Source organism: Oryzias latipes, chromosome 9 (genome assembly GCF_053564925.1).
Source record: "Oryzias latipes strain Hd-rR chromosome 9, Olatipes_Hd-rR_3.1".
NCBI lineage: Eukaryota > Metazoa > Chordata > Actinopteri > Beloniformes > Adrianichthyidae > Oryzias > Oryzias latipes.
This window is the reverse complement of record NC_136245.1, coordinates 4,868,979-4,884,516: the sequence shown is the minus strand read 5'-3', so window position 1 is coordinate 4,884,516 and position 15,538 is coordinate 4,868,979. Positions and strand designations below refer to the sequence as shown.

The following is a 15,538-nucleotide window of genomic DNA, read 5'->3' as shown; positions in this document are numbered from 1 at the left end:
CTTTAACTGTCTCCACCAATCATTCTTGGGATCTTAATCACATGTCATCAGTCTGACCAATCAGAAGTGGTTAAAGTTTTCGCTTCCTTGTTCTGAATTCTGCTGAAAAAGTCGCTCAGTTCTAAGAAAAATACCAGCTAAAGCTCGTCTTTAGCGGTGTAGCTTTCCAGAGAATCCGGTGTCGGACCGTAATAACTGAACAAAGGCTAAATTATTTATGTACAAAACAATGAAGCTCAGAGACGCTACTCTTTCTGGGTTTGGCGGATTATTGAACTACATCTCCCATGATGCATTGGGTTAAAGTGACAGTGTGAGCGTCTGGGCGCACGACTCTCTCCTCTTAACGTCGTGAAACCACAACGACCACAAATCAAACAGTTTTTAAATCTTTTAACTTAATTTTTATCACATCTTAAAAAAACAGCTGCAGCTTCCAGCTTTTTCTGCCACAATTATCACAAAAATGCATGTGAGATCATGGAGGGACTGTTGATCAATACAGACCGAGTTTCTCCTTTTTTTTTTTTTTGAATGCCGGTGTGCCGCGGGATTTTTGTCTAAGTTGAAGTGTGCCGTCGCTCAAAAAAGGTTGAAAAACACTGGTCTAACTAGACTTCAAAGCCTGCCATGTGGATCACAGAAAGCTGTTGAGGCAAGAGAGCTCTCTCTTGCTTCTCAGCCCATGATTGTGTGCAGCGCCATCTTGTGTGTGCTGGTGTGTGTGTGTGTGTGTGTGGGTGGGTGTGTGTGTCTGTGTGTGTGAACGCCTTATACTGCATTGACCAACTTCGACATATCTGTGCTGACATCGACACTCTGTTTGGATCCTTTCAGTAAGAACTAGTGACATCTGCTGGTTGTCTGTTGTAAATACATCCAAGCGGTCAACTCAAGATCTCATGGGATTTTAAAGCTCAGTGGACATTTCTCTGTGTATGACATGTTTGAGCAATGGTGTGTAATTGTGCTTTTACCTGGATAATGGTTTGACAAATATTTAATGTGGCAAATATGTTGGATAGTAATGTTGGCAATATATGTGAATTTTCATCAAACAGAACCTAAATCTATGGGGGGCCGCGGTGCAACGGTGGGGCGGTCGTCTTCTGGTCAAAAGATTGCAGGTATGTCAAGACACTGAACCCCACCTTACCTCTGGTGGAAGGTTGTCACCAGTGTTTGGCAGCGGAGCCGCCATCAGTGCTTGAATGGACTTTGGGCATTTGAGGAAGGTAGAAAAACGCCATACAAGTATTTACCATTTACCTTATACAGGAGCATTTTGTCTATATACAATTGGCAACAATGAACATCTCCACCTCTCAATAAATCCACACTGGCAACAATGATTGGTCCCTTATAAAGCCTGGGTAAAACCATTCTGTTTAAATTGTGTACCAAACAGACTGTCAAGGCGCTCGACACGTGATTTGCTGACTACTTGACTCACCACGAGCGACACTTCCGGTTAAAACAAAATGATACAGTGTCGAGGAGGCGATGTCCAGCTGGACATCTCTACCTGTACACCTCTCATCACTTATCTTTTGTTATGCACACTAGCTAAGTTGGTTGGTGCTACCTATTGTATGGTTTGGATCCCTTTTTGGAGACAAGTCAGCAAGGCTTTTGTTTTCATGTTTTGTTGTAGGATAGAGATAGTGAGGCTGTTTTGTTCTGTTTATTTCATTCCTTTGGCCCAACCTTAGTGATGCACTCCTGCCTGACCTCCAGCATCTGTTGCCTATTAGGTCATTGCTACTCTCTTCCCTCCTCATCAGCCTCATTACCCTCACCTGTTCTGAACTGCACATATTCCTCTGCTTTACTCTGCTGCCCTGTCAGTTTGTTATGACTGGTTGACTCTTTGCTGCTGACCCTGGTTCTGTATTCGGAGCTGCCTGTGGAGTTATCAAGTTTTCTGATATTCATTTACAGATTTGGATTACCCTGTGTTTGTTTGCTGGATTCACCACCACCACCAACCTAATCACCTCTGTTCATTATATTGCCCTGTGCTGAACATTCACCCTTTTGAAATCCTTGAACAGCTGCTGTCTTTATGTCAAATGCTGCCACCAACTAAACGACAGACAGACGTTCCGTTATAATGGTATTATAATGTTAATTGGTGTATACTTATGTAGACGCATGTTCACTTCACACACTGATGGTGGCGATGCTAGACCACCAGGAGCATCATCAAATTTAATATTCTTTATTGTTCCAAAGGTAGCGTCAAATTACCGTACATTCATACACAAGTAATTATAATCATAGATGAAGCATATATAAAAGTTAGATATGCAGTGCCAGAGTTGCACACATATCAGGTTAAACCATAAAAGAGACTTAAAAGAGACATTTTGGTATAGTTCATCAAGAGAATGACAAATGCATTATCAAAGATCCAATAAAAGTCAGGACCAGCGGAGAACAACATGACTGCTGCTCCTCTCAGCTCCACCAGGAGGAGGTTCAGACTCACCAGCCATACCCGTCCCAACTGTAAAGAGAAAGCAGAAACAGAGATGAAGGAGTGTCTCCTGATCCTCAGCAGTACAGCAGCATAAAGAGCAGCAGGAGCTTCAGTCCTGTTCAGAGCAGCAGGTTCCTGTCATCTTCCCCTGTTGGAGCTTCTGCCTGTTATCATTCCCCTCAGAGCTTCACTGAGAAGCTGCAGCTTCATAGGAAACTCTGCATCTTTGCTCTCAGACTAACTTTAGGACAAAACATCTGGAAGCAGCTGGACTGTCTCCCACCCTACATACTGACCTCAGATTCTGCAGTTTGAAGTTTGGACTCTTCATCAAATCATGGAGCTGCTGAACATCTGATATCTGCAGGTTGTTAAATCTCAGATCCAGTTCTGTCAGGTGGGAGGGGTTGGACTTCAGAGCTGAGACCAGAGGATCCCAGCTGAGCTTTGACAAACTCCAGAACTCTAACCTGAATCCAGAACAAAGTTTAAAGACAAAGTTCATGTTTTTCATTATCCAGTACGTCTACACAGAACCAGATTGAAGCATCAAACTAAAGTAGACTGATGTCTGAGGCCCCCGGGCTCCCAATGGCCCCAAATCACAAAATCACCTGTAGCCAGTCTGTGATTACAGTGAGCTGGATACCTGCATGCCCACACATTGTTACGTTAACAGAGAGTTTACAGTTTCATTGATTTAACTGCAGCTAGCAGTTACTTAGCCAATAAGCTAACATCAGCTTTCCTTCACATTTTACCGGTCTTTGTGGAACTTCAAGAAGTTGGTTGTTGTTGAGTCTCTGTCAGTAATCCTTTTATTTGCATCTTCTACAATCTGCAAACTGTTTTTTGTTGACAACCTCACAACTTTTTTACTGGAGAGTAATAACACTAGCAAACAGGAACTGGCGCTTTAATTGACAGATTGTCTGCACTGGAATTTGATTAGGTGGATCGTTGGATCAATCCAACGTGGATCTAGTTTAATTGGATTTTCTGCCAGTAGATGCACACACACAGATGGACAGAGAGATTCGGGCACGGATTATGCCAACATATCTTTTAATCTTTGGATTTTGGGGAAAATAACAATTCTTTTTGAGCCAAAGGGCTAAAGTTTGAGTCATGTCACAAGTTACTGGCGTTAAAGTCGAGCCTAATGTTGTGAAATTCATAACTCAAGTCCAACTCATGCGACTTGAGAGCACACCTTTGCTTCTGACCACTAGTCCACAGTAAGAAATGACTTCCACTGACTCCAACATGAAGCTTCATCAGCCTTATTGACTCTGATCTAGTGGACGTCTGCCAAAGCTTCAAACTGACAACAAACTTCCTCTATGAGGCTCTCAGAATGTCTCCATCACAACTCAGCAGAGCTGAGGGTCCAGCTGGACCAGAGACTTTCATGGACTGCTGTCCTTGTCCCAGTATGAAGCAGGGAGGAGAATCCATGTCCTGACTGAAGCGTGTGAGACTACTCTTTGACAGCTATAGATCTGCCTGCAGGTTTACTCAATTATTTCAAATCTCTTCACTAAAACTCTCCTTATCTCTCTTGTTTTGACTGGTTTTCTGTGTGTGTGCACATACGTGCATACTCACGTTCTGCGCTGTCTGATTTGAACGTTGACCTCGGCCAGTTTTCAGTGAAGAACTACAAATGTAGAAATGAACCAAACAGCAGCTTTAATGTTCTGACCTCAGAGTCTGCAGTCTGCAGTTTGGACTCTCCAGTCCAGAGCACAGAACCAGCATGGACGAACGCTGCATCTCATTTTGACTCAGGGCCAGTTCGGTCAGGTGGGACGGGTTAGACTTGAGAGCTGAGGCCACAATTTCATAGTCAGTTTCTGAGAGTTTACATCGTCCTTGAAATCTGTGAAGAGACACAAAGACAGAAACAGGCCATCTGTGATTAATTCAGGCTGTGATGAAGTTTCAGTTGGACATGTGTCTCATCATTAGAGCTTCATCTTCATTATGAAGCTGTCTTCTTCATAAGTCTCTCTAAGGCCTTCATCTTGGTGTTGCTTTCATCTGCAGCTGGAGGAGAGGAGGTGGAATTCCTGGTTTAAAGCAAAGCTGCTGGAGATTCAGCCTTTCAGAGTGGAGGAAAAAAACCTCTTTCAGGTTCCTCTCTGTTTTTTCTGCCTCAATGAAAATGAATCCTAAAATTGCATTTGTGAGTTTTTCTTTACTCAAACTGCTGTGAATCAGGAGCAGATGGAAAAAGTGCCACGTCTGGATTTTTTTCACTTGATTCCATAACTTAGTTATGGATGAACAATAAAGTGCAGGTTTGCAACTTAGCTGTGATGCTATGCTACATTCTGCAGCCCAAAACTGTCATTTTGGTCTGATCAATAAGGACTTTCACCATAAAAACAACAAAACTGCGTTTTCAGAATTCAAAACCCTGTATTGATCCAGAATCTTTGATGGTGAACCTGTGCTCACACTCAGGGATTTTTCTAGAAGCATCAAAGAAATAATAATCCACAAAAATAGAAGAAAGATGTCTAAAACGTGTCTCTTTTCAGTCGAACAGAATAAAAAAACTATATTTAAAAGAAGATTTCAGACAGATTGCTCAGATTTTCTGTCTGTACTTCTTTGTGTTGGACTTTAACAGAGACTGTATGAATGCAGATGATGATTTATTGAACGAAAAGAACCAAATGATCAGAAGAATCAGTTTTTTCCTCTGTTTCTTTTTTATTTGTCAAACAGTTTTATTCCCATATTATACATCTATAAAGAAGATTATGCACACTCAACTTATTTAATTATATGTTTATATCCTGCACTTTACCGCTTGATTGCACTCTGGATGGAAACAAACTGCCATTTGTTACCTTGTACTTTTATATGTGTAATGACAATAAAGTTCAATCTAATCTAAAGTAGTCTATAGCTGCAGCCTTGAGTGGAACCATCAGTGCGAAGGTTTAGGGGCAGTTAGCTTTTTTTTTTACAGAATCGGGAAAGTCTGTAGAGTTTGACTTTATTCCAGAAAACAAATCTAAATTCTGTTCGATTGAAATGTGTGACCAGAAATGCTAGAACAAGACTATTGAAGATCTGATTTATCATCACAGTCACCTCTGGACTCACCTGAACTTTCTGCAGTTCCTCACAGCTGGGATCAGTCTCTTTTTACCCTCATGTGATCTCTTGTACTGGTTCAGGTCCAGCTCATCCAGAACCTCCTCTGACATCTGCAGAGTGTAGGCCAGCCCGGAACAGTGGATCTCTGAGAGCTCCGTCTCTGATTTGTTTTCTGACTTCAGGAACTCTTGGATCTCCTGATGAACTGAGAGGTCCTTCATCTCCATCAGACAGTGGTAGATGTTGATGCTTCTGTCAGGAGAGACTTCTTCACTAATGTTGATCTTCTTCAGGTTGTTGATGGCTCTCTGGATGGTTCCTGGATTCTTCTCTGTCTGACCCAGCAGGCCTCCTAAGAGTCTCTGGTTGGACTCCACAGAGAGTCCATGAAGGAAGCGAACCAGCAGGTCCAGGTGTCCAGTTTGACTCTGCAGGGATTTCTCCATGACTCTACTCAGAAACTCATCCAGGGATGGGTTCTCCATGTTTTTTTCCAGGAAGTCCTCAATGACCTCTACCTTCTTGTTGGTGTAACAGTGGAACATGTAGACTGCAGCCAGAAACTCCTGAACGCTCAGATGAACAAAGCTGTAGACAGGTTTCTGGAAGATCTCACACTCTCTTCTGAAGATCTCAGTACAAACTCCAGAGTACACTGAGGCCTCTGTGACATCCAGACCACACTGCTGCAGGTCTTCTTGGTAGAACATGATGTTTCCTTTCTCCAGATGTTCAAATGCCAGCCTCCCCAGCTTCAGAAGGACTTCCCTGTCAGTCTCTGTCAGCTCTGGTGGACTTGTCTTATGTTCCTGCTGGTACTTGTTCTTCTTCCTCTTTGTCTGGACCATCAGGAAGTGGGAGTACATGTCAGTCAGGGTGGTGGGCAGCTCTTCTCTCTGCTCTGTGGTCAGCAGGTTCTCCAGAGCCACAGCAGTGATCCAGCAGAAGACTGGAACCTCACACATGATGTAGAGGGACATGGAGCCCTTGATGTGGGAGATGATTCTGCTGGACAGCTCTTCATCTGGGAATCTTCTCCTGAAGTATTCCTCTTTCTGAGCATCATTGAAGCCTCGTACTTCTGTCAGCCTGTCCACACATGAAGGAGGAATCTGATTGGCTGCTGCAGGTCTGGAAGTGATCCAGACCAGAGCTGAGGGAAGCAGATGTCCCTGGATGAGGTTGGTGAGCAGCACGTTGACTGAGGACTTGTGTGTGACATCAGACACCACCGGACTGTTGTTGAAGTCCAGAGAAAGTCTGCTTTCATCCAGACCATCAAAGATGAACAGAAGTTTCCTGTCAGACAGCTGTTCTGCTGGGATCTTCTGGAGAGTTGGATGGAAAAGCTGGATCAGAGTGAGAAGACTGTGCTGCTCATCTCTGATCAAGTTCAGCTCACTGAAGGAAAGAGGAACCACAGCACTGATGTCTTGGTTCTCCAAGCCCTCGGCCCAGTCCAGAGTGAACTTCTGCACTGAGAAGCTTTTTCCAGCTCCAGCAACTCCGCTGGTCAGAACCACTCTGATGGATCTGTGTTGGTCAGGGAAGACTTTGAAGATGTCTGGGTTCTTGGTTGCAGTGTCATGGAGCTTGTTGGTCTTGGTGATTGTCTCCAGCTGCATCACCTCATGTTGGGTGTGACCCTCTGGTCTCAGTGTCTCTGTGATGTGAAGCTCAGTGTAGACCCTGTTGAGGGGCACTTCTCTTCCTGCTTCTTCAGTTCCTTCAGCCACATGTTCACTTCTGCTCCTCTGACTGATCTGATGTTCTCCAAACATCTCCTGCAGACCAACATCTGCAAGAAGAGCAGAGAAATACATCTTCTTCATGAGTGTTCAACACAACACCAGTTTTAGAAGAATCCATCAGCAATGATCAGGCTCTGACTCACCAGCTCTGGGTCTTTCTGCAGACTGGGGTCTGCTCCTCTTCTTCTCTCTGTGGACACTAAGGAGAAACATCCGTAAAAACCATGAAAGAAGTTAGTGGGACGTTCCAGACTGTCTCTGTTCATAGCAGATCATCTCTGACAAACACTTACTGTTCCACTCCTGAACTCATGTCTTTGAATTGAGGATTACGACCCTTTGACTGGTCACTCATGAAGGACCCACAGCTGGGTTCATATCCAGGTCTAGGTAGGTTCCTGTGAAGAATGAAGGTTGCTGATGTGAGTGAATAGTTCTATTCAACAAACTTAACATTTGATTGATTCAATTTTCTATTACAACCACTTTGTGACTAAATATCTTAGGTTTGATGTGGCTACGTATGATTTTGGTCTTCTTTAGTTTTCATGATTGGATTTCTTGAAACACTTCAATTCAAATCAGTGAGGTTTACAGCAACTGATAGTTTGGAGTTTAAAATCACTAAGTGACCATTTGGGTTGAAAGAGCCTCCAATTCATCAACTATTCTGTTAATTCTGAAACAGCTTTCTGACAAACACATACCATAACACTCCTGAACTGATGTCTTTGAATTGAGGATTACGACCTTTTGACCTGTAACTCCTGAAGGACCCACAGCTGGATTCATATCCAGGTCTATGTTGGTTCCTGTGAATGATGAAGGTTGCTGATGTGAGTGTTTAGTTCAGACATGGAGAAGAGTCCTGGACAGTTGGAGATGTTCATCTCACCTCTGAGCTTTGGTCTGGCTCTCATCTTCCTCCCACAGAGTGCTTTCAGAGGGAGGGGCTCCCTCCTGTGTGTCCTTACTCTTATCCATACATCTGGATTGACTGGATCGACATCAGCTCAAACACACGTTCTATCTTCACCTGAAGAAAAAACACACATCATCAGCTGTGATCCTCATTCACAAACAGATCAGCTGCTCCTCCACCGATTGGCTGTTCTCTCGTGTTTCCTCTCGGGTTCAGATGAACGCAGCCAGACAGCAGTGTGAGGAAGAGGAAGATGCAGTTCTGCTCTCTCTCCACCAGATGAAGACATTGAGCTGCAGCAGCAAACACACAATGACTGAGCAACAGTTCTACACTTAGACAAAGAAAGAAAAATCTTACTGTTTCTACAATTCAGGATCAATGAAGCAGATTAAAAGAAAACAGACAGACATAAAATAATGAGCTAAAAAAAGAAAGACAGGAATTCTTCCTCTGAATGAGAAGTAGAATTGAGCAGTTATGGACTCTAAGTTGTTAAGGAGAGCTCTGGATCACTGATGAAGCTGCAGAGAGCAGCCAAGAGAAGAACCTCCTAACAGAAAGAACCTGAGATGCAGAAGTCTGTTGAACTAAAGACAGAGAACAGGTTCAAACCTGACACCTGCTGAAACCTGTTGTTACAAACCCAGAAGGGTTTGTCATTAGACACTTGAAGGTGATTTGAACAGTTTTGAACATGTTAAGCAGTTGGAGCGCGCTCAGTAAGACTGTTCTAGATCTGAGGGTTTGAAGGAAGCTGGTCAGCACAGATGTGTGGGAAGCTCATGAAGATTCATTCGTCTTCACCTCATTGTTGACAGAGAGCAATTAAAAGAGTTTGCTAGGTTTTCTGTGAGTTTGTTCACAGACAGACAGAGGAAAAAAGCCTGAAGAGGTGGATGTTTTCTGAATGTGGCAGGCAGAGGGTCACTTAATTTATATCACTTGTGCGCAGGGGCGCAAAAAGTGGGTATGCAGTAAATGCATTGCGTAGGGGCAAAGTTTGAAAAATTATTTATAATCCCTACTTTTAATGTCACGTTAAAAACAGAAGCACATCATCCCGCCACAGCCGCTCCCCTCGGGTCTTGCACAGAGAGCGCGTCTCCGCGAGAAAGTGCCAGAGCGCCTAAGCGCGCGGGGAGCGTGCTGTGGATTGTTTTTATTTGAATCGTGCAATCATCTGGTGCGTGCCAAAGATGGGAAAGCAAAAGAAAAAACAATTGGGGCTGAAAACAGAAAATGCTAGAGGGACAAAGGTGTGAATGAAGAAAAGTTTATCTAAATGGTTGAGAGACAGCAGCTACGTTACAGCAATGATAAAAACAGGCTCATAAACATTCAGGCCAAAGCAACTAACATGGGCAGGATTTACAGTATCAATAACCATGAAGAGGAAAAAAGGAGCTTGTTTGTGCTGATTTAGTTTCAGGCAGACATCAATCATTTCCTTAACTAGATGTACCAAACACTGAAAACATGTTCATCCTATGACTGTAACAGTAAAGTAATGATAAAAGCTGCTCCTGTGTACAGAAGTAGAGAGAAGTATCTGTGATGTGGGTTATTTGGTGTTTTTGTTCCTTTTTATATTGTTAAAAGTTTGGGTAATTATCTTTTTTGAGTGACTATTTAGTTTACAGCCTTTTGCTTTTAATATCACTTTGGCAGAATTACACTTTGGATTTTAGTTAAACATTTGGAGATTCTATCCGACCACTAACTGATATCCAACAAAAATATAATTTAAAGTTAAAAATATTTCTATTTTTAGATATAGCTTAGTCACTGTATTATTTTAAAATCTTTCTGACACAAAGTTAATATCACACAGCTGTGAGGATGCAGAGAAAGATGAGAAGATAGAAAAAGAATCAGGAAAGATGGAGGAAAAAACCAGGTTGGTCTTATGGCGGACGATCAGGGCAAAGCCAGTTAATTCCAAGTCAGTCATTTTTAAATAGTATTCTCAATTGGATAAAGTCCATTAGCATGATGCTTAATGTATTTCAAACAGTAAATAATTACTGCTTGGCCATAGGATTTAGTGGAGAAGAACAAAGACAAGAGGTGAAGAGACAGACATGACGTTGGTGATCAGATATCAAAGAGAGCAGAGATGACTTCATATAGGAATAATTAAACTGTTGACGTCCCACCGTTTTAGTTTGTACAGATCAAGTATTTTTAAACTGCATTTTGTTTTGCATATGTTCCTGATTCACAATGATTAAAATAAAAAAAATACTCAGAAATGCTATTTTAATCCTAATTGTTTATATATGTTCTGTACTGTGAGAAAAATACCACAAGATGTAAAAAAAACACCATTACATTGGAATGGTGTTTTTAGAGCTCATCAGCCTTCAGCCATTTCATCCTTCCAGGCATAACATGAATTCCTTTATCTATTACTGACATTGAAACCAACACGCAAAAGAGCTGGAGGGAAGGGCCTGGTTGTTTCTCTGGAACAGCTCAACAGTTCCTGTAATCTGAGATCATTAATTCAGACACAGTGAAACAGAAAGCTTCTGCTGAGAAGCTGAGAAGCTTTTTCTTTCCAGGTCAGTTAGAATATCTGGTTCTCTTCCGTGTAATAAGTTCAGCTCTGAGATGAGCCGAAAGGAAACCCAGCCGTGATCATTAAATATTCCTAATCATTCAAGAAACTCTTTTTTTTTTAAATAAATAAATAAAATGATCCTCACTTCCTCCCTTCACTCCTCAGGTCTCCTCAGCAGTGAGTGACCTTTAACTGCTTGTTTTCAGAAAAACTCTTTTGTTTTGAGCAGACGAACAAGTGTGAGCTCCACCTCTGCCGCTCTTCTTCATCACAAATGAGAACACACAGACACTTCATTATGAGTAGAGAAGACACCAGAAAACAAAGAGACTCACCGTGAAGAAGAAAATCGTTGGATCCACCGTATTTTTCTCTGTCTGCTCTTAACTTTCAACTTTGGGAACACCTCAGAACAGACAGCTCCAACTCACCGCTCCTCCCATGTGGGCGTGTCTGTTAGACTATAAATACAGAGAGGAAATTGCCTCTGCCTTGTGAAAGACTCTTTGTCTTCACAGGAAAGGTTTGACTCTGTATGTTCTTCCTTATTTACCAAGTTGGGACAGGTCAGGACTTTATAGGTGAAAAGCAGAAGATAGAAAAGTATCAGAACAATGTTAGTAAAATCACAGGTCTGGTAAACACTGAAGGAGATCTTCCTCAAACTGCAGCTGAACTAACGCTGTGTCACACGTCTGCTTTCTGGCTGATCCATGTTTGGTGTATAAATGAGTGTGTGCGTCAGCAAATGTTTTGTGTGTCTCTGAATGTTAAAGATAAACAACAACACTTAACAGGAACCAACATGACTGCAACCGTCACCACCAGAAAAATGCAGGGACTTCCCCTTTGCCGCTTCAACGTGAAGAACTGAGAAGTGAAACAGTAAGTTTAAAAACTCAACAGTTTTATAAAAGACACAAAAATGAAGAGCTGTTTACCATGGAAACAAAGTGAGTTAAAGTGATCTAAAACCAAAAACTAAGTTAAATTGATTTAGTTCACGTTGAAGAAAAAGTTCAGCTAAAATCAAAGTCTTTGGATGTTTTTCTCATGTTTTATAGATCATGTCAGAGTTTTATTATCAGGTGATTTTACATGAATGCACGTTGTTTCAAAAATAATGCCTTCATCAGTCTTTTCACAACACAAATGAACTTCAGGAATATCTCATACAAGGTCATGCTCTGTCAGGCTGATATGATCCCATGCATTTGTGTTTAGCAGGAACAGATTACCGAGTTCCTGAGTAACAGAGTGTTGTTGCAGATTCTTTAGAAAACACAGGCTTCCTGCAGCTCTGATGCAAGGATGAAGGAGTGCTGCCCCCGGCGGGCAGCCTGCTGAAGCTTCAGGAGGGAGTCAGTCCCAAAAGATGAGATCAACGATCTGCTCTCTGCAAAAGAAGCAGAAAGTCTCCTTTAAAGAAGAATCCAGAGTTCATGATCACAAACAACAACTGAAGCCTAAATCAGAACTGATCAGACGGCTTGGAGCCAAAGATGGACTTTTTCTGACTTAAAAGAGGAGAAATGTCCAAATAAAGCTTCACGTTAGAGGAACCTGCTGAACAATAGTACATGAACTATTGTTTAGAGGAAAAAGAAACTAGGAAAAACAAAAAAGGAAGTTTACTCCTGAGAAAAACACATTATTTTAGCTTTAAGGTCTGTGTGAGTTTGGACACATTTGTTACAACGCAGACAGGTACACCTGTCTTATGAGTAGGGGAAGCGCCACCAGCAGGCCATAACATTTGATAAGTAGACCACAAATTGACCACTTTTTTTATTAAAAATAAATGAAATTCTGTGTCCTGTTAAGTTAAATGAAATGATTACAGAGCTGCTTTAAACAAACAGACTAAAATAAAAGAATTGGAGCCTTGGCCAAACAAGGAAGCAGCTGACCCAGCCACATCAGCAGCTCTCTGCTAAGGCTGCTAACCAAATCTAACTCAAAGTAAAACAAATAAAGCCTGCAAATCAAGAACAACGCCCAGCCTCAAACTAAAATAACAAAACTCAACAGTATTAGACTACTGAGGACAAAACATGCAATGTTCCTGCTCAGCCTTCCTCTCTGCCTTCTGCTCGAGGCCTTTTTTGGGGGCGCGGCCGTGATGCAACGGTCGGGCGGTCGACCCATGATCGTAAGATTGCAGGTTCAATTCCCGCCTTGCATGCCCATGTGTCAATGTGTCCTTGGGCAAGACACTGAACCCCACCTTGCCTCTGGTGGTAGGCGGGCACCTGTGTTTGGCAGCAGAGCCGCCACCAGTGTGTGAATGTGTGTGTAACTGGGTGACTGTAAAGCGTTTTGGGCCTTGTAGGTAGAAAAGCGCTATATAAATATACACCATTACCATTTTTGGCTTCTGTATCCAGCAGCTGCCGGTCAACTTAACTGTTTTTCAATTCCTTTGTTTCTTTTCATTTCCATTGTTATGCGTGCACTATGGATGGCTTCTTTAAAGCGAACGGATGCATGTTACTTAAAAAGAAACAGATTCTACCCTCAATGTGTGGCAGTGGATGATAGTCCACTGTAAATGATACACAGTCAATAGTTTGCGCTCAGCAGAAGAGGAAGGGAAGATAGTTTGCTATAGTTGAAGTGCCAGTTTTAGCCCCACCCCGTCCAGTCAGAATGCCTCTTTTGAATTTGAGGAAGAGAAAGAAACTGCCTGAGGTATAAATAGTCCTCTGTGTTTTTAAAAGATTTAGTTTCACATTTGGTAGATATGAACAGTTTTTATCCACATCTCACCTTGACGAGGGCGTAGAGCAGGTTATGTTTTGAACCATGGTCATATTTTGCACGACATTATGTTAAATAAAGGACAAGAAGATCTGGTTTGTGCTGTTTTTCCCTTGAGAATTTGTTTGTGAGTGGAAATAAAAGTAAAGTAGCGAGTAGTGAATTACTTTAAAAAAAAGTAATAAATAAAACAATTTAATTACAACTAAGTACAAGTAACTAAAGTAAAGTAAGCTATTTTTTTTAAAGTAATCTACCCAACACTGGTTTTAGGTTAGGGGTGATTGCTGGCCGTACCATACGAGGCACTCTGACTCCCTGAAGTCCATCTGTGACAAATCTGGCACAATATGGTGAAGCAGAATCATCCATGACCAGAAAATTGAGGGTTTGCTGGTGGAATTGTGGGATGATGATGGTTCCATGATGTCTTTGAGGTAAGAACTTGCAGTGATGGACCATCTTCATTAACCAAATGGTTTCTCACTGACGGGTAATGCCTGATCAGACTGTTGCACCTCCTCCACCAAAACCGTCTCTGAGGACCATGATTAGATCAAGGTATCGCTCACCTGACCTTCTCCAGCAACACTGACCAACATCATTTCTGTGCAAAGTGACCCCACATGCTTATCAGTAAACAGCATGGTAGACCCTTGCTGCATTGTCCAGGTCACATGGTCTTGTGTACACTGTAAACATCTACTGCAGTGTTTTGGCGTCAATAGAGTCACCTTCAACTGTCGTCTGTCATTCAGGTCAAAGCAGTCGTGTTGGTTGTGATTGGTTTGTCTGGAAACCCTGGTACCCCTCACATCTGGTAAACAGGCCTGCAGCTGTGTTGGGTCCTTGGGTTCAGAGGTCCTTTGGTTCTGGTCATGGTTGTGGTCTGTCACTGGTGGAGCTCCTCTTCTGGGCTGTCACAAACTCTGACAATAGTTCTGTGTCTTGATGCAAGTCTGCTTTAGGTTCCCCTGCATCATCTGACTGTAACCCGTGCTGTGGCCAGGCGGCACTGCTTGTCTGTTAAGCAATGTTCATGGCTTGTTTGAATAATGAACTTGGAACTTTGCATTTACCCTCTGAGGATGCAAAGAGGGTAACATGAAATGACAGATCGTGCTTCAGGTAAATGAAGGGCAGATTAGTCCTGGTCTGCAGTTTGTTGGAATCAGTAAGTGAATGTGTTGCTCAGTCCTGCTGTTCAGCATCAACCATGAAGCTCATGAGCTTAAATAACATGTAGAAAAGCCTTTAAGTGAGCTGATTTTCTGGAAATGATCCTACTGTTGGCCATGAATCAAACAATCCTCTGCATTCAAAAGGGTCAAACTGGAGGACTGAGTTTGAAACCAAAAGGTTTCCACCTCAAACGTCATGTTTCTACTGAAACACAGAAACCATTTGTCTGAAATTCCCCCACAGATCAGCCAAAAGTTAAAAGGAAAATTCATTCTTTCAAAAGAAGTTGAATTATTTCAGTCAGTAGAACTGACAGGTCATCATCAAAGTGTCAGAAAACGTGCTCAGAACTGCTGATCTTTGTGTTTCAGGTATTAAAAAAATGCTTTTTACATTTGCAAGAATCCTCCAAACACATCCCTCCTGCCTCCTCCCAAACAACAGATTCTTTTCATACACTCAAAGAAAACAAAGGATAAATTTGAAATGATCAGGATAGAATCCGACATGTGGGGCTGTTTTTGTATGCCGGCAAGAACAATAAAGTTCAGAAAAAAATGTCTAAAAAACATAAAAACACTATAAAATGGGTGTCGTATACCACAGTAGGACTGCAAAAATACGAGTTAGTATTAAGTTGAAGGGTGTGGTGGTTCGTAGTCTGCTGTCTCCTGTTTGTAAAACTTGTTACGGCGCCAGTCCTCCCCTCTTCCGGGTTTGTGTGTCTTTGTGTGCGTTTGCCTTTTTGTATGCAGGACTGG

At 42.2% G+C, this 15,538-nt stretch overlaps 1 protein-coding gene across 3 annotated transcripts; it reads right to left on the bottom strand.

The window, feature by feature from the left end:
- Positions 1 to 2,205: 2,205 nt before the first annotated feature.
- On the bottom strand, positions 2,206 to 11,559 carry LOC101161065 (protein NLRC3). Of its 3 annotated transcripts, none has more exons than XM_023958787.2 (9): positions 11,171 to 11,559; positions 8,243 to 8,383; positions 8,055 to 8,159; positions 7,641 to 7,745; positions 7,491 to 7,546; positions 5,603 to 7,394; positions 4,188 to 4,364; positions 2,779 to 2,952; positions 2,206 to 2,509 (listed from the first exon to the last, which is right to left on the bottom strand). In XM_023958787.2, exons 2-9 carry the CDS (start codon positions 8,329 to 8,331, stop codon positions 2,488 to 2,490), a joined length of 2,520 nt encoding a protein of 839 aa, XP_023814555.1. In that variant the 5' UTR covers positions 8,332 to 8,383; positions 11,171 to 11,559; the 3' UTR covers positions 2,206 to 2,487. The 3 variants fall into 3 exon arrangements, with proteins under 3 accessions (XP_023814555.1, XP_023814556.1, XP_023814557.1); XM_023958788.2 differs by having other exon boundaries at positions 8,243 to 8,562; positions 11,171 to 11,266; XM_023958789.2 differs by lacking the exon at positions 2,779 to 2,952.
- Positions 11,560 to 15,538: the final 3,979 nt, after the last annotated feature.

What these genes read in the sequence shown, in the direction of transcription:
- LOC101161065 (XM_023958787.2), bottom strand. Translation starts at nt 8,331, where the DNA reads ATGGATAAGAGTAAGGACACACAGGAGGGAGCCCCTCCCTCTGAAAGC. An exon ending in ATCAGTTCAGGAGTGTTATG is followed by an intron (nt 7,746 to 8,054) that starts GTATGTGTTTGT and finishes CATTCTTCACAG; the next exon opens with GAACCTACCTAGACCTGGAT. An exon ending in TGCAGAAAGACCCAGAGCTG is followed by an intron (nt 7,395 to 7,490) that starts GTGAGTCAGAGC and finishes CTCTTCTTGCAG; the next exon opens with ATGTTGGTCTGCAGGAGATG.